Below are 18,987 nucleotides of genomic sequence, written 5' to 3' on the forward strand. Positions count from 1 at the left end.
TGTTGTTTCTCAGTGTGGTTATAGCCACACTAGTGGCTTATGATGGTTATCTCATTAAATTTGCAGTTCCCTAAGTGACTAATGATTTTGAACATCTTTTCATTTACTCATCAGCTATTCTTACATCTTATTTGGAGAAATGTCTACTCATTTCTTTTGCCCATTTTTAAGTATATTGTCTTGTTGTTTTGTCAAGTTCCTTTAAGTGTTCTGGGTAGGGGTCCTTCACCAAATACATGACTTGCAAATATTCTCTCCTAGACTTCAACTTGCCTTTGTACTTTCTTAATGGTGTCTTTTGAAACACAGAAGTTTTTAATTTTGATGAAGTGTAGTTTATTGATTTTTTCTTTTATGGGACATACTTTTGGTATTTATTTAATAAGTCTTTGCCAAACCCAAGGCCACAATGATTTATTCTAGAAGTTTTATGGTTTTAATTTTTTCTTTAAACTCTGTGATCCATTGTTACTTTTTTTTTTCACTGTGGTAAAATACACATAGAATTTACTCTTTCGACCATTATTAAGTGTAAAATTCAGTGGTGTTAATTACATTCACGTTCTTCACAACAGTGCAGTCATCACCACCATGCATCCCCATAACTCTTTTCATTTTGTAAAACTAAAAATTCTGTATCTATTAAACAGTAACTCTTCATTGTCCTCTCTCCCCAACCCCTGACAACCACCATTCTACTTTGTCTCTTTGATGTTGACTACTCTAAGTACCTAATGTAAGTGGAATCATAAATATTTGTCTTATTGTGACTGACTTATTTCACTTAGCAAAATGTCCTCAAATTTCATCTTTTATAGCATATCGCAGAATTTATTCTGTTTTTGGTTTTTCTTTTTAGGGCTGCACCAGTGGCCCATGCAAGTTCCCAGGCCAGGAGTCGAATCGGAGCTACAGCTGCTGGCTTACGCCACAGCAAAGCCAGATCTGAGCCACATCTGCCACCTACCCCACAGCTCACGGCAATGTCAGATCCTTAACCCACTGAACAAGGCCAGGGATCAAACCCATATCCTCATCGATACTAGTTGGTTGTGTTTCCACTACACCATGAGAACACCCAAATTTCTTTTGTTTTTAACTCTGATAGTCCATTGTATGTATATACCACATTTTTCTTACTCATTCATCAGTTTATCACTTGGGTTGTTTCTGTGTTTCAGCTATTGGGAATAATACTGCTGTGAACATGAGAGTACAAATACAAATACGTCTTTTAGACCTTGCTTTTAGTTCCTTTGGGAATATGCCCAGAACTGGAATTGCTGAATCATATGGTAACTCTATTTTTAATTTTTTTGAGGCATTGCCATGCTGTTTTACACAGCAGCTATGCCATTTTACATTCCCACCAACAGTGTGCAAGGGTTCTAGTTTCTCCATATTCTTGCAAACACTTGTTTTTTTTTTTTTTAGTAGTACCTATAGTAATGGGTCTGAGGTAGTATCTCACCGTAATTTTGATTCGCGTTTCCCCAATGGTTAGTGATGGTAAGCATCTTTTTCACTTATTGACCAGTCGTGTATCTTCTTCGGAGAAATGCCTGTTCAAGTCCTTTGTTAATTTTTTAGTGGGGTGGTTTTGTCTTTGTTGCTGCTGTTGTTACTGAGTTTGAGAAGTTCTCTATATATTCTGTATCTATGTGTATATGAATCTGTCCCATTTTTTGTTTCGTTTTTTAGATTCCACGGATAAGTGAAATCATATGGTATTTGTTTTTCTCTGCCTGACTCATTTCACTTAGCATAGTACAAGCAGCATGATACAAGCAGAGGCTTAATTTTGTTATTGTGCTATTTTTATATGCCTTATAGGTTTTTTGGTCTCTTATTTCCTGCATTAGTATCTTATTTTGTGTTTAATTGCTTTTTATAGTGAAATATCAATTCCTTTACTATTTTCTTTGCATATATTCTCCAGATACTTTCTTTGTGATTCCCATGGGGATTACATTTAACATTCTAAATTTATAACATTAATTTGAATTTATACCAGCTTAACTTGAATAACATACAAAATTTTTCCTTTATGTTGCTCTCACTACCCCTTTCAGCTTTTTCTAGTTGAAATAGAGTTGATTTATAATGTTTCAGGTATACAGCAAAATGATTCAGTTATACATAATGTATTTTTTTCTTTTTCAGATTATTTTCCATTATAGATTATTATAAGATATCGAATATTGTTCCCTGTGCTATACAGCAGGTCCTTGTTTTTTTTATTTTCTCTTTTTATATAGTAGTGTGTATCTGTTAATCCCAAATTCCTAATTTATCCCTCCTTCCCTTACCCCCCTTTCCTTTTGGTAACCATAAATTTGTTTTCTATGAGTCTTTTCCTCTTTTGTAAATAAGTTCATCTGTATCTTTTGTCTTAAATTCCACATATAAGTGATACATACCATATTTGTCTTTCTCTGTCTAAGGTACTTAGTATGATTATTTTTGGGCCCATCCATGTTGCTGCAAAGAGCATTATTTCATTCTTTTTTATGGCTTAATTTAATATTCCATTGTGTCTATATTCCACATCTTCTTTATCCATCATTTGTCAATGAATATTTAGGTTGCCTCCATGTCTTGGATATTGTAAATGGTGCTGTGAACATCAGGGTGCATGTCTATTTTCAAATTAAAGTTTTTGTTTTTTTCCAGATATATGCTCAGGAGTGGGATTGGTGGATCATATGGAACTTTATTTTTAGGTTTTTGAGGAACCTCCATACTGTTCTCCATAGTAGCTCTACCAATTTACATTCCCACCAACACTGTGGGAGCATTTATTATTTTTTGATGATGGGCATTCTTACTGGTGTGAGATTATATCTTAACTGTAGTTTTGATTTGCATTTTTCTAATAATTAGTGATGTTGAGCAGCTTTTCATGTGCCTATTCCCTGTGTGTATGTCTTCTTTGGATAAACATCTATTTACATCTTCTGCCAATTTTTTTATTAGGTTTTATTGTTAGGTTTTTTATATATATATATAGAGAGAGAGAGAGCGAGAGAGCGAGAGAGAGCACGCGTGCGCGCGCGCGAGAGCGAGCTGTATGAGGTGTTTATAAATTCTGGAAATTAGTCTCTTGTCAGTCTTGTTGTTTGCAGATATTTCTTCCTATTCTGTAGGTTGTCTTTTGGTTTTGTGTATGGTTTACCTGTACAAAAGTGTTTAAGTTTAATTAGGTCCAATTTGTTTGCTTTTGCTTCCATTACTCTAAGAGACAGGTCCGAAAAATATTGCTGTGCTTTCTGTCACTGAGTGTTCTGCCTGTGTTTTCCTCTCAGAGTTTTATAGTATCCAGTCTTACATTTAGGTCTTTAATCCATTTTGAATCTATTTTTGTATATGCTTTCAGAGAATGTTCTAATTTCATTCTTTTACATATAGCTGTCCAGTTTTCCCAGCACTACATATTGAAGAGACTGTCTTTTGTCCATTCTATGTTCTTGCCCCCTTTGTTGTAGATTAATTCACCATAAGTGTGTGGCTCTATTTCTGGGCTTACTATCTTTTTTCATTCATCTGTGTTTCTATTTTTGTGTCATACCATATATTTTTATGACTGCAGTTTTGGAGTATAGTCTGAAGTCAAGGAGTCTGATTCTTCTAGCTCCACGATTGTTTTGGTTATTCAGGGTCTTTTGTGTTTCCATACAAATGAAAAAAAATTTTGTTCTAGTTCTGTGGGAAATGTCATTGGTAATTTGATAGGTATTGCATTAAATTTATAGGTTGCCTTGGGTAGTATGTTCATTTTGACAATATTGATTCTTACAGTCAAAGAACACAGTATATCTTTCCATCTGTGTTACCTTCAATTTCTTTCATCAGCATCTAATAGTTTTTGAAGTAGCAGTCTTTTGCCTTCTTAGGTAGATTTATTCCTAGGTATCTTATTCTTTTTGATGTGATAGTAAATGGGATTATTTCCTTAATTTCTCTTTCTGAAATAGTGTTAAGTGTATAGAAATGCAACAGATTTCTGCGTATTAATTTTGTATCCTGCAGCTTTACCAAATTCATTGATGAGCTCTCATAGTTTTTGGTGGTGTCTTTAGGATTTTCTGTGTTTAGTATCATATAGTTTTACTTCTTCCTTTTCAATTTGGATTCTTTTTATTTCTTTTTCTTCTTTGATTGCTCTGGCTAGGACTGCCACTTTTCTATGTTGAAGAAAAGTGGTGAGAGTGGGCATTTTTTTCTTGTTCTTGATCTTAGGGGGAATGCTTTAAGATTTTCACCATTTGAGTATGATGTTAGCTGTGGGTTTGTCATACAGGGCCTTTATTATGTTGAGGTAGGTTCCTGGAGAGTTTTTTTAAAAAATCATAAATGGATTTTTAATTTTAGCAAAGCTTTTCTGCATCCATTGAGATGATCAGATGGTTTTTATTCCTCAATTTTGTTAATTATTTTTTCACACTGACTGATTTACAGATAGTAAAAAATCCTTGCATCCCTGGGATAAGTCCCATTTGATCGTGGTATATGATTCTTTTAATGTATTGTTGTAGTAGATTTGCTAGTATTTTGTTTAGGATTTTTGCATCTATATTCATCAGTGATATTGTCCTGTAAATTTCTTTTTTTGTGATATTTTTGTCTGGTTTTGGTATCAGGGTGATCGTGGCCTCATAGAACGAGTTCAGAAATGTTCCTTTCTCTGCACTTTTTTGGCAGTAGTTTCAGAAGGATAGATATTTAGCTCTTCTCTAAATGTTTGGCAGAATTCACCTGTGAAGCCGTCTGTTCCTGGACTTTTACTTGTTAGGAGATTTTTAGTACTGGGCATTGTTCTGTTAATATTTTCTATTTCTTTTTGGTTCAGTCTTGGGATATTGTACCTTTCTAAGAATTTGTCCATTTCTTCTGGGTTGTCCATTTTATTTGCATATAATTGCTTGTAATAGTCTCTTATGATCCTTTGTATGTCTTTGGTATTGGTTGTAACTTCTTTTTCATTTATGATTTTATTGATTTGGGCCCTCTCCCCTTTTTTTTTACTTGATGAATCTGGCTAAAAGTTTATTTCTTTTGTTTATCTTTTCAAAGAACCAGCTTTTAGTTTCATTGCTCTTTTAATTTTGGGTTTTCTTTGTTATTCTATGCCTAGTTGTTCTAGATGTAAGGATAGGTTGTTTATTTGAGATTTTTATTGTTTTCTTGAGGTAAGCTTTTATTGCTATCAACTTCCCTCTTAGAACTGCTTTTGCTGCATCCAATGGGTTTTTGACTGTTTTTTTATTTTCATTTGTCTCTGGGATTTTATTTTATTTTATTTTATTCACTTTTTAGGGTCACACCCATGGCATATGGAGATTCCCAGGCTAGGGGTTTAATTGGAGCTACAGCTTCCAACCTACACCACAGCTCATGGCAATGCTGGATCCTTAACCACTGGGCAAGGCCAGGGATCAAACCCACAATCTCAGGGTTCCCGGTCAGATTTGTTTCTGCTGTGCCACGACAGAACTCCTCTAGGTATTTTTTTTTATTTCCTCTTTGATTTCTTCAGCAGTCCATTGGCTGTTTAGTAGCATATTGTTCAGTCTCCACATGTTTGTGTTTTTTGCAATTTTTTCCCCTGTATTTGACTTCTAGTGTCATAGCATTGTGGTTGGAAGAGATGCTTGATATGATTTCAAGCCAGATCCTTAACCCACTGAATGAGGCCAGGGATTAGACCCATTTTCTTAAATTTACCGAGGCTAGTTTTGTGGCCTAGTATGTGATCTCTCCTTAAAAATGTTCCATGCGAAAAGAATATATATTCTGCTGCCTTTGAATCTCTCTAGTGAATGTGTTATTTCAGTTATTGTACCTTTTTAGTTCAGGATTTCCTTTTGGTGTCTTTTCAAATTTTTATCTCTATTCACATTTCCATTTTGTTGACACATTGTTTTCTTGATTTTTCTGCACATCTTCCTTTACTTATTTGAGCATCTTTTTTTTTAATTTTTAAAAAATTTTTTATTTAGGGCTTCACCCATGGCATTTGGAAGTTCTCAGGCTAGGAGTTGAATTGGAGCTATGGCTGCCAGCCTACACCATAGCCACAGCAACACGACATCTGAGCCAAGTCTGCAACCTACACCACAGCTCACGGCAATACTGGATCCTTAACCCACTGAATGAGGCCAGGGATCAAACCCATGTCCTCGTGGATACTAGCTGGGTTCATTACCACTGAGCCATTATGGAAACTCCTCTTTGAGCATCTTTGAGACAGTTGTTTTACAGGCTTTATCTCACATAACTACCATAAATAAATCTTTTTCAGGAACAGATTCTATTGATTTTTTTCCTTTCAGTGGGTTATACTTTTCTGGGTTTTGTATGCCTTGTGATTTTTGTTGAATATGAGATGTATGAATCTAGTAAAGTGGTAATTCTGGAAATCAGATTCTCCTCCTTCCTCAGAGATTGGTGTTTTTATTACTATTTTTCTTTTAAATTGTTGCAGACTCTGTTTCAACAACCAACATGACATGTAAATGTAATGTCTTAGGTCTTTTCTGAGCCTTTCCTTTGGCATTCACAGCACTTTCTCATTTTCCCTTTGTAGGCAGTTACTTTTGAATACGCTAGGTTTTTTTTTTTGTTTGTTTGTTTTCCTTTTTCTTTTTAGGGCCACACCTGTGGCATATGGAAGCTCCCAGGCTAGGGTCAAATTAGAGCTGCAGCTGCCACAACCACAGCAATGTGGGATCCAAGCCACATCTGTGACCTGTGTCACAGCTTGCAGCAATGCCAGATCCTCAACCCACTGAGTAAGGCCAGGGATTGAACCTGTATCCTCATGGATACTAGTCGGGTTCTTAACCTACTGAGCCACAACAGGAACTCCAGAATGTGCTAGTTTTTAAAGACTGGCTCTCAAAAGTGGAAAAGCAAAAAAAGGTGAAGTGGGGAGAAAGGGCACCAGCTTTTTATATCCACTGGAAGGCATGTCAGCTGGAACGGGAGGGGCTTGCAACAGTGAGGGGAAGTGCAGCAACAATGGCTGCCAGCCTCTTTTTCTCTTGGTCTGTCCTTCTGTGATTAGAAGCGGCAGTCAGTGAGTCATAGCACAGATCCTCATTATTTGGAAGACAGGGTCCTATCTGCCCAGCCTGGCTCCCATAAGCTGTGAACAAGGTACTCCAGCGTGCACACAGCTGCCTATCACATGGTTGAGGGTGGGAGATGTGTAGTTGGCAATGTGCTAAGAGCTGAAATGGACAAAATATACTGCAGTTTACTATCCAAGTGTTTCCCTGAAAGTTGTAAGCCTTTGATAAACTTTAAAATCCCCAATTAGTTAAATCCAGTTTAACTGTTGTCTAGGTGAGGAGATACCTTCTTAGTGCTTCTTCCTCTGCCATCTTCACAGAATCTTCTCTGTGATCTAATTTAATTTTTGTGTGTAGTATGAGGAGTCAGATTCACTTTTTGGCATGTTTATGTCCAGTTTTCCCATCACAACTTTTTTTCTTTAATGAAGTACCTTGACACCTTCATAAAAAAAATAAACTGACCATAAATGTGAAGGTTTATATCTAGACTCTGAATTTTATATTCCAATGACCTATAAAGCTCTATTCCACGCAAATACCATACTGTCTTTTTCATTATATGCTTGGCATATAATAGGTGCTCAAAAATTTAGTTAAATTGAAATTGAATTGGCTAGACTTATTAAAGAATCTGTGTTCTTATATTTGCCACATTTTTGTCTTTTTTCTCTTGAAGTGTGTGGCTGATTTATTTTTGTTTCATTTCCCTATAGTTTCCTAGTAAGGTATCTTTTGAAAAGTTCCATCCTTAGGCTGAAAAGAAACCAGATGGCTCACTAAAAAAAAAAAAAAAAAAAAAAAAAAAAAAAAAAAAAAAAAAATCAAGGACCGGGTACCCTTTGGGATAGGCTTGCTGATAATGGTAGCAGCCATCAGAAAAACAGAAAGCATTGGCTGGAACTGCAGTCTTCAATAAAGTAAAATTCTGGAGTTCCTGTTAGGGCCTAGTGGTAACAAACCTGATTCGTATCCATGAGGCTCGGGTTTAATCCCCGGCCTTGCTCAGAGGGTTAAGGATCCAGCATTGCTGTGAGCTGTGGTGTAGGTCAGATGCAGCTTGGATCTGGTGTTGCTGTGGCTGTGGTGTAGACCAGTAGCTGCAGCTCTGATTTGACATCTAGCCTGGAAACATCCATATGCCACTAGTGTGGCCTTATAAAGCAGGAAAAAAAAAAAAGCCAAAAAAAGGTAAAATCCAGAGGCTGATTAGTTGCCGTCTTCTTGCTATACTTTCTGTAGAAACACAGCAGTATTTTAAGCATTGCTATATTTATTGCTTTAAAATTAAATCTTACCAGAATATCCTGGAAGTATTTTATGAAGCTGAAGACAGGTAGAATGACTCGTGGGAAAGATATTTAACTTTTTTGTTTTTTGATTACTTTGTAGGGAAATAATTCTTGCTATATCAATTTCTTATAGTGTTAATGAGATTTAAATTAAGGGATATTTCTGTAAATGATTTTCAAAATATAAAGTACTGTACAAACATTTTATTTTTTTTTATTTTTTTATTTTTTTGTCTTTTGTCTTTTGTCTTTTGTTGTTGTTGTTGTTGCTATTTCTTGGGCCGCTCCCGTGGCATATGGAGGTTCCCAGGCTAGGGGTTGAATCAGAGCTGTAGCCACTGGCCTACGCCAGAGCCACAGCAACGCGGGATCCGAGCCGCGTCTGCAATCTACACCACAGCTCACGGCAACGCCGGATCGTTAGCCCACTGAGTAAGGGCAGGGACCGAACCCGCAACCTCATGGTTCCTAGTTGGATTTGTTAACCACTGCGCCACGACGGGAACTCCTGTACAAACATTTTAAATGTCATTCGTGGAGTTCCCATTGTGGCGCAGCAGAGACAAATCTGACTAGTGTTCAAGAGGATGTGGTTTTGATCCCTGGCCTGGCTCAGTGGGTTAAGGTACAGTGTTGCCTGAGCTGTGGTAGGTTGCAGATGTGGCTCAGATCCTGTTTTGCTCTGGCTGTGGCTGTGGTGCAGGCTGGCAGCTGTAGTTCTGATTCGACTTCTAGCCTGGGACTTCCATATGCCATGGGTGCAGCCCTGAAAAGCAAAAAAAAAAAAAAAAAAAAAAAAAAGAAGCCATTTGCTTGTTAAGCACTGATATATAATTTTTTTTAAATTTCAAACACTTTCTAAGGTAATGTAAAAGGAAAGGATGAACAGTTGGGTCATTTGCTCACAAATACAGTTGAAATGGGTAAAATTGGGATATTAAATAAAGCTCAAGGATAGGAACATAGGTAAAACCAATGATAGTGAGGGGAACATTTTTTTGTCTGTTTCTTATAACAGGAAGTTGGAAAGGAAATGATACTTTCCTTGGAGAACATATAAAAATCCCTAATTTTACATAATTGAATAGATTGTGATAAAGTCTTTATCATTGGTCTGTAAAACTGATGTAAAAATTTTATTTTACTTTGTCTTTTTCAGGGCCCCACTTGTGGCATATGGAGGTTCCCAGGCTAGGGGTCCAATCGGAGCTAGGGCTGCCGGCCTACACCACAGCCATAGCAACGCCAGATCTGAGCCATGCGTCTGTGACCTACACCACAGGTCATGGCAACGCCTGATCCTCGACCCACTGAGCAAGGCCAGGGATCAAATCCATTCCTCATGCATGCTAGTCAGGTTCGTTAACCACTGAGCCACAATGGGAACTCCTAAAAATTATTTTAAAATGTGCTGTAAGTGATTAAGTATATAAGGCTACAGTAGTTAAGGCAGTGTCGCATCTCATAAGGGTAGACATATAGGTTGACAGAATAAAATTAAGAGTCCAGAAAGAAGCCCTTACATTTATGTTCACTTGATTTCAGACAAGGGTGCCAAGACAATTCAGTGGGAAAAGAATAATCTTAACAAATGATGCTAGATATCCAAATGCAAACAAATGAATTTGGATCCATTCTTCATATCATATGCACAGAAATAACTCAAAATGGATTATAGATTTCAATGTAAAAGCTAAAACTATAAAATCTTAGAAGAAAATATAGGGAGTTCCCATCATGGCTCCGTGGCTAGTGAATCCGACTAGGAACTATGAGGTTGAGAGTTCAGATCCCTGTCCTTGCACAGCAGGCTAAGGATCTGGCATTGCCGTGAGCTGTGGTGTAGGTCACAGATACGGCTCAGATCCCACAATGCTGTGGTTCTGGTGTAGGCCAGCAGCTACAGCTCTGATTGTTCCCCTAGCCTGGGAACCTTCATATGCCCCAGGTGCGGCCCTAGAAAAGACAAAAAAACAAAAGAAGAAAATATAGGAGTAAATCTTCATGACCCTGAGTTAGGTGGTGATTTCTTGGATAAATTGGACTTCGTCAAAATCAAAACTTTCCTGATACAAAGGACATCATCAAGAACATGTAAAGACAACCCACAGAATGGGGGGAAATACTTGCAAATCATGTATTTGACAAGAAGCTTGTTTCTAGAATGTATAAAGAATGCCTACAATTCAAAAAATAAAAAGTAACCCAAGTAAAAATTGGACAAAGGATCTGAAGAAACTTTTTTGCAAAAAAGATATGCAGATATCCAATAAGCACATGAAAAGATGCTTAGCCATCAGGGAAATGCAATTCAAAACCACAGTGATTTCCTTCATACCAACTTTACAACCTTTGGGATGGTTGTAATAAAAAAGATACATAATAACAAGTATTGATAAGAATGTAGAGAAATTATATGCCTCATGTATTGATACTTCGATAGGATTGTAAAATAGCAGGACTACTTTGGAAAACTACTTGGGGACTTTTCAAAAGGGTACATAGAGAGTTGCCGTATGTCCTAGCAGTTCTATTTCCAGGTATATGCCCAAGAGAACTGAAAACATATCCACACAAAAACTTGTGCATGAAAAAAAATAATAATAATAAAATAAAAAAGGAGTTCCCATCATGGCTCAATGGTTAATGAACCCGACTAGTAGCCATGAGGTTGCGAGTTCGATCCCTGGCCTCACTCAGTGGGTTAAGGATCTGGTGTTGCCGTGAGCTGTGGTGTAGGTCACAGACATAGCTTGGATCCCATGTTACTGTGGCTGTGGTGTAGGCCAGCAGCCATAGCTCCGATTTGACCCCTAGCCTGGGAACCTCCATATGCCGCAGGTGGGGGCCCTAAAAAGACAAAAGACAAATAAAATAAAAACTTGTGCATTAATGTTTGTAGCAGCATTATTCATAATATCCAACAAGTAGAACAACCCAAATGTCCATCAGCTGATGAATGGAGAAATTATTATGTTGTGTCCATCAATGGGATATTATTTGGCAATAAGGAATGAAGTGCTGATACATGCTATGGTATAGATGAGCCTTGAAAACATTTTGCTAAGTGAAAGATTCAGTCACAAAAGATCATATGTTATATGATTCCATTTATATCAGATGTCCAGAATAGCCAATTCTATCCAGACAAACAGTAGATTAGTGCTGCCTTGGTAACAGCTGAGGGAAGTTCTTGGAGGGAGTGGGGGATGTGCATGAATAGGTTCTGGGTTTCTTTTTGGGCTGACAAAAACTTTATGAAAGGGTTATGGTTGTACAACTCTGTGAATATATTAAAAACCATTGAATTATGCAAAGTAAATGGGTCAATTATATATGGATAAAAAATAATTTTAAAATCAAACAATACCCAGCTCAAAAATATGAAGAAAAGAACATGTGCAAATTTACTGGTTATCTTCTGGAGACAGAAAAAAATCAGAAGGTTGATTGTCTCTTAGTTATTTCTTTTATTCTTTATCCTAGTGGCTGACTAGATTTATTAAATGCATGCACTATTGTAAATCTTAATTCATTTTTGACAGGAATTGAGTTCTTCTCAGACTTTATCACATGATGGAGGATTCTTCAATACACTGGAAGATGATGTTCATAAAATTCTTATTAGAGAAAAAAGAAGAGAACAGCTTACAGAATATAATGGAACAGATAATTGCACAGCTCATGAACACAACCAGGCATGTAAAATGGAAAATTCTCTTAAAATCACAGTGAAATTATTTTTTAAAAAATGTAACCAATGGATTCCAATTATGATTGTGTAAATTTACAGTTTTAGGATACTAGTCATTATTAACACATATGTTTATATTAAAATATGAAGTACTTCATTAGTGGTGAATGTATATTGAGCATGTGCTAGAATGCTAGGTATTGTTAGGCACCCATGTAGAGGGGACTGAGAAAACCAAGATAGATAAGACTGGCCTTGTCTTAAACATTCAGAGCAGGGGGTAGGAGGAGGTAGTCCTAGAAAGAGAGTCGTCATTCACCATGATGACAGCTTTAAGAGAGGTGAACAATCAAAGAAAGGTTTTCTTGTTTTCTGTGGCACGTGGAAGTTACCAGGCTGGGGTCAAAGAGGAGCCACAGCTGCTGGCTTGTGCCACAGCAGCACGGGATCTGTGACTTGTGCTGCGGCTTGCAGCAACTCTGGATCCTTAACCCAGTGAGAGAGGCCAGGGATCAAACCTGCATCCTCACAGACACTATGTTGGGTTCTTAACCTGCTGAGTCACAACAGGAACTCCAAAGAGAAGTATTGAATGGAAAAGATACTTGGTCACTCTTTGGGTGAATTGGGAAAGGTATATAAAGAAGAGGCATTTGGAATGGATTTTTGGTGGTGAATAACTATATAAGCTGAGAAATGAAGAAAACCTAAGGGAGCTGCAAGACTTGATGGCCCAGAAGAATGAAAAGCCTTAGACTGAATATCCAGGAAATGGAAAAATTCTGTCTCTAAGAAGTAGAGATTTAAGTGAGTGTGGGAAAAACACGACTAGATAAATAGATTTGATTTAGATTGTAAAAGTCTTTTTATGTGAAATTAAGTAGTTAGAATTTTATTCTGCAGACCAGGATTTGTAAACTTTGGCTGGTCAGCAGTCTGTTTTTGTAAGACTTACAAGCTAAGAGTGGTATTCATGTTTTTAAAATACTGTTTGGAAAAATACAGAAAAGATCATATAGAGACCTCTAAGTCTGCATTTATTTTTCTCACCACATCCACCAGTCTTGTCTTTTCCTTTCTCTGTGAATCCGTTCTTTACCTTATATTGACCTCCAGTCCATCAATAAATTGTTCTCCCAGTCTGAAGCTTGTAATATGTAATTTCAGTAACATCTCCATGATAGCTTGCCGCTCATCGCCTTGATTTTCTGGTATTGCCTCCTTGCCGGTAGGCAGCATCAGCTCTCTTTTTCAGTACAAAGTCTACCTTCTTTATTGTAATTTAATTTCTGGGCAGCCAGATATTGCTGGACAATATATTTTTTAAAACAGTGCTCATTTCTCTTCTGAAAAATCAGTGCTGTATAACTTTTGCCATATCTTCATTTTTACTTAATGGTCCTTTAATTCATCTCTTTCTGACTATAATAAATTCCTTACAATGGCTATTCCAAATTCAAAAGCCATTTTCCATCCTTTTACTCTCTTCATTGGACATTCCTTTTTTGTTTCCTCTGATAAACTCAACCATTAAACAAATTAAACACTTACTGTGTTGCGTTTTATAGGACGCAGAAAAGCCAGACTCTTAAATAACTTCTTACTCCAATGCAGCAATAATATTGCTTTATAAAAACACTATACCACATGAAAATATATTTTCAGCTTAGTATGGGAAATCCTTACTTGCCCTGAGGTACTTGTGAGCTTCTTCCTTTCTGGCATTGAATTAAATGTAGTGTGTTCCTGTCTTCCCTGTCAAATTTTATGTACATTTCAAGCAACCATGTTAACACATGTAGTTAGCATATTTGTTCCCTCTTTTTCATTGATTATGATTTTCCCCTTTGTCTTTCATATCTTATTTTTAAGCCATCTCAGATTATTGTTTGATAGGAAGAATGATATTAATATACTTGAGCAAATAATTAGGTATTTCAAATCCTTTGTAGAGCAAAGATAGGTACACATAAGTTTAGTTAAATCATTACATAATATTAATGATATAATAAAACCAAAGTGACAGTGCAGTATAATAGAAAGAGAATAGTCTTAAAATCAAACAAACTTAATAACACAAAATATAGCTCTGCAGCTTATCAGCTGTGTTACATTGGAATGAAATTACCTGTGTTTCATGCACTGTTATTAGGAAAATTAGCAACTATGATGTAAAATGTTTAGCACCCGGGAACTATATCTAATCACTTGTGATGGAATACTATGGAGGGGAATGTGAAAAAAATAATGTATATATGTATATGTATAACTGGGTCATATTGCTATATAGCAGAAATTGACAGAACATTGTAAATCAACTATAATAAAAATTTTTAAATATATTTGATTAATGAAAATAAAAAATAAAATGTTTAGTAGAGCATGGTGTACACAGCATGCATTTAATGGGTAATTGTTTTTGTATAAGGTAGAAGGTGTTAAGTCCAAAAAAGGTAATTAAAAGGAATAGAGATCAGAGATGGCTTTCTTAGGAGAAAATAGCCTTTGAATTGGAATTTAAGGGACAGTAGAATTTGAACATGCAGAGGTGAGGGAGAAGAAACTGGAATGCCAAGAGTAAAAGAATGGAGACAGTGAAGTATAAACCAGTTTAATTAAGATAAGATTCATAGAGGAGCATAATATAAGTTTGACAAAATGGGTTTGGAAGGATGGTGGAGGACTTTAAAGCCCGCTTATGATATTAGTCAGGAGATACAGAATTTTTGAAAGTTTTTGAGCAGAGAACAAAGTTTTATATGGTAATATTAATTTCACTGCAGTGCCTAGGAAAAACTGAAAGAAGGTAAAAACTAGTGATAGGAATCAGACAATACACAGTATTGGTAATGATGTAGAACAGCAGTAACATACTACTAGTGGTAATGTAAATTGGTATAAACATTTTGGAGAACACTTGTTTTTTGTCCTTTTAGGGCTACACCCACACCATATGGAGGTTCCCAGGCTGGGGGTCGAATCAGAGCTATAGCTGCTGGCCTATGCCACAGCCATAGCAACGCCAGATCTAAGCCACATCTGCGACCTACACCACAGCTTACAGGAACACTGGATCATTAACCCACCAAGTGAGGCCAGGGATCGAACCTGCATCCTCATGGATACTAGTCAGATTTGTTTCTGCTGAGGCACAATGGGAACTCGTTGGAGAACACTTTGGCATTAACTTTGAAAGTTGAAGATGATGGGGAGACTATGTTCTAGAAATTCTACCTTAGATTAAACAAGAAGAATGTGCCAAACTCTGTTGTTTATGACAACAAAATCAGTGGGAAAAATGAAGGAGCTACAGCAATACATAGCAACATGAATGAATATAAAAAGACTTAAATGAAAACAGCCAGTCATTATGTATTAATAGTTTGATGCCACATATATAAATTTCTTTCTTTCTTTTTTTTTTGCTTTTTAGGGCAGGACCCGAGGCATATGGAAATTCCCAGGCTACGGGTCAAATTGGAGCTCCAAGTGCCAGCCTGCACCAGAGCTACAGCAACGTGGGATCCCAGCTGCATCTGCAACCTACACCAAGTTCATGGCAACACCAGATCCTTAACCCACTGAGTGAGGCCAGGGATCAAACCCACAACCTCATGGTTCCTAGTCAGATTCTTTTCTGCTGCACCACCATTATATAAATTTCAAAAAACAAAATATTTAATATAATACTCAGGAACACATCTATATGTTGTAAAGAACTAAAAAAGGAAGAGAATGACAAACACAGAATTCAAAATAGTGGCTATCCTGAGGACAGGGGAAAGGGATATGACTGGGGAGAGGCATGTGGGGGAATGCGAAAGCATTGGTAGTGTTCACATAATCTGTATATTGGGTTATTTTTATCTTACATGTGTCATTCATTTATATGTTCTTTTGCATATTCAAGATTTTTCATAATTAGAAAATTAGTATTTTTGTCATTATCATCGAGTATAGTGGGGGAAAAAAGGAAGATTGAGGCCATTAAGAAAAGATTCTACTCTCTTTATCTACTGCCTTCCTCTCCCCCTTGCAATCCTTTTTCAGAGAAAGAAAGCCCTTCTTCTTGCAAAGGTTAAAATCCTTTTTAACTGTACATTAATGTACCAAGAATTTTTAAGGGTGATAAATAGATTGATCCTAATTCAGCAAATCTTAACATTTGATTTCTTTTTGTTTTGTTTTAGTTTGTTTGTTTGTTTGTTTGGCTGTGCCTGTAGCATGTGGAAGTTCCTGGGCAGGAATCATACCTGAGCCAGAGCAGTGACATGCCACTGTAGTGACAATGCCAGATCCTTAACCTGCTGTGCCACAAAGGAACTCATAGTTTCATTTTTGAATAGTGCTTTTTAGGAAAATGCCACATGCTTAAGTATTTAAAAATAACTGTAACAATAAGGAATATAGTTTTCGATAGCCCCTTATGTAAACCATAGTTATGTTCTGTGAAATCAGCATGCTATAATTTGCTTGGTCATTACCCTATTATTGAGTATTTAGGTTGTTTAGAATTGGTCACTTAATATTCTTTGAATATATTCATAAATTTAATTTTTTAAATGAATATGTCCTTGGAATATATTTAAATTTTTTTATTAAAGTATAGTTGAATTACAGTATTGTGTCAGTTTCTGCTATACAGCATAGTGACGCAGTCATACATGCATATACAAACATACGTGTATATATATATATACACACACACATTCTTTTTCTCATACTATCTTCCATCATGTTCTATCCCAAGAGATTGGATATAGTTCTTTGTTCTGTATAGTAGGACTTCATTGGTTACCCATTCTAAATGTAATAGTTTGCATCTTCCAACCCCAAACTGCTCATCCATCTCACTTTCTTCCTCTTCCCCCTTGGCAACCACATGTCTGTACTCTATGTCCGTGAGTTTGTTTCTGTTCTGAGGATAGGTTTATTTGTGCCATATTTTAGATTCCACATGTAAGCGATATCATGTGTTATTATTTGTCTTTCTTGTTCTGACTTCACTTACTGTCAGAATCTCTAGTTGCATCCATCTTGCTGCAAATAACATTATTTCATTTTCTTATGACTGAGTAGAATTCTATTATATACATTTACATGTACCACATCTTAATCCATTCATCTGTCAGTGGACATTTAGGTTGTTTCCATGTCTTAGCTATTGTGAATAGTGCTGCAGTGAGCATAAGGGTGCACTTATCTTTTTGAATTATAGTTTTGTCCAGATATATGCCCAGGAGTGGGATTGCTGGATCATACGGTAGTTCTATATTTAGTTTTCTGAACCTCCATACTGCTTTCCATAGTGGTTGTACCCGTTTACATTCCCACCAACAGTGAAGAAGGGTTCCCTTTTCTCCGCACCTTCCCTGTCATTTGTTATTTGTAGACTTGTTAATGATGGCCATTCTGACCGTTGTGAGGTGGTACCTCATTGTCATTTGATTTACATTTCTCTAATTAGTGATGTTGAGCATCTTTTCATATGCCTGTTGGCCATCTGCGTATCTTCTTTTGGGAAATGTCTATTTAGGTCTTCTGCCCATTTTTCTGTTGGGTTGGTTTTTGTTGTTGGGTGTATGAATTTTTTGTATAATTGGAGATAAGGCCCTTGTCAGTTGCATCGTTTAAAAAGATTTTCTCCCATTCTTTGAGTTGTCTTTTTGTTTTTTGAATGGTTTCCTTTGATGTGCAAAAGCTGGTAAGTTTAATTAGGTCCCATTGGTTTATTTTTGCTTTGTTGTCATTATTCTAGGAGGTGAATCAAACAAGATGTTGCTGTGATTTAGGTCAAAGAACGTTCTGCCTGTATTTTCCTCTAGGAGTTTTATCTCTGGCCTTACATTTAGATCTTTAATCCATTTTGAGTTTATTTTTGTGTATGGTATAGAGAATGTTCTAATTTCATTGTCTTACATGTAGCTGTTCAGTTTTCTCAGCACCACTTATTGATGAGACTATCTTTTCTCCACTGTATATTCTTGCCCCCTTTGTTATAGATTAATTGACCATAAGTGTGTGGCTTTATTTCTGGGCTTTCTATCCTTTTCCATTGATCTGTGTGTCTGTTTTTGTGTCATTTTGATGACTGTAGTTTTGCAGTATAGTCTGAAACCAGGGAGCCTGCTTCTTCTATCTTCGTTCTGTCATCTGTATTGCTGTTTTTGTGCCATTCTTAATACAGTAATTACATCAAAGTGTGTAAATATCTGTTTCTCTTGATATATATCAGCATTGTCTTCTAGCAGCTGGATATAAGCTTCCTAATTTTCTCTGCAGCTTCACTGGCATTGCCTCTAATGTTCTTTGGGTGTCTTTTTTATTAATTGCCTCTGTAGCATATTTCACCCCCTTCTATGAATACCTTATACTCACTATGTCCAAATTCAAGGCCATCATTTACTCTCCAAACCAAGCATTTGGCTTGACTTTCTCATTGCTGTTTTTGGTTTTATCATTTTATCTAAGATGGACCCTGATGGATCCTGATCTACTTTTCTATTTCTCAAGTTTTGGGAGTTTTTAATCTTTGAAATATTTCTCAGATCTTTCTTTGCTTCCATCCTTATTAACATTTCTCTGACATAGGCTCTCATTATCTCTTACTGGTATTATTTCAGTAACCTTATAAGTCTTTCTGCCTGCTGCCTTCTAATGCTAAGCAGTTTATCTTATACACTGCTAACAGATGACTTTTTAAAAAGAAAGCCTTCCCCTAACACACCATGTCCTTAAGCTTTAGTGTCTGTTGAATCAAGTGCAAATGTCCTTGACCTGACATTTAAAGTCCTCAAGCTTTTCAGACTCAGAGTCCCAACCCATTTAACTTGTCTTCAAATCAGTTTAGTAGATTGCTACCAGTACTTACCAAAAAAGTAAGTTTGTGACATCTGCTTATATTTTATGAATTTTTTTCTGTGTACAT

At 36.4% G+C, this 18,987-nt stretch overlaps 1 protein-coding gene and 1 long non-coding RNA gene across 8 annotated transcripts in view; one reads left to right on the plus strand and one right to left on the minus strand.

The window, feature by feature from the left end:
- GKAP1 (G kinase anchoring protein 1) overlaps positions 1 to 18,987 on the plus strand; it is an 89,190-nt gene that overhangs the window by 48,099 nt on the left and 22,104 nt on the right. For 3 of the 7 annotated variants that reach the window (XM_084979820.1, XM_084979821.1, XM_084979822.1), the window contains one exon: positions 11,911 to 12,067. The exons of 1 other annotated variant lie outside the window; for it this stretch is intronic. In XM_084979820.1, coding sequence (XP_084835946.1) covers positions 11,911 to 12,067 — 157 coding nt within the window. The remainder of the gene's footprint in view (positions 1 to 11,910; positions 12,068 to 18,987) is intronic. 3 more of the 7 variants (XM_005668028.3, XM_013980150.3, XM_084979823.1) reach the window with 1 other exon arrangement.
- LOC146399446 (uncharacterized) lies at positions 2,657 to 7,885 on the minus strand. Its single transcript, XR_014817754.1, has 2 exons — positions 6,134 to 7,885; positions 2,657 to 5,403 (listed from the first exon to the last, which is right to left on the minus strand). It is a non-coding gene; the product is annotated as an uncharacterized LOC146399446 (long non-coding RNA).

The sequence above is a fragment of the Sus scrofa genome, chromosome 10 (assembly GCF_054392235.1).
Source record: "Sus scrofa isolate SSC_HxYL_T2T_F1_AM1 chromosome 10, Sscrofa_HxYL_maternal_Yorkshire_Landrace_v2.0, whole genome shotgun sequence".
NCBI classification, from domain to species: Eukaryota; Metazoa; Chordata; class Mammalia; order Artiodactyla; family Suidae; genus Sus; species Sus scrofa.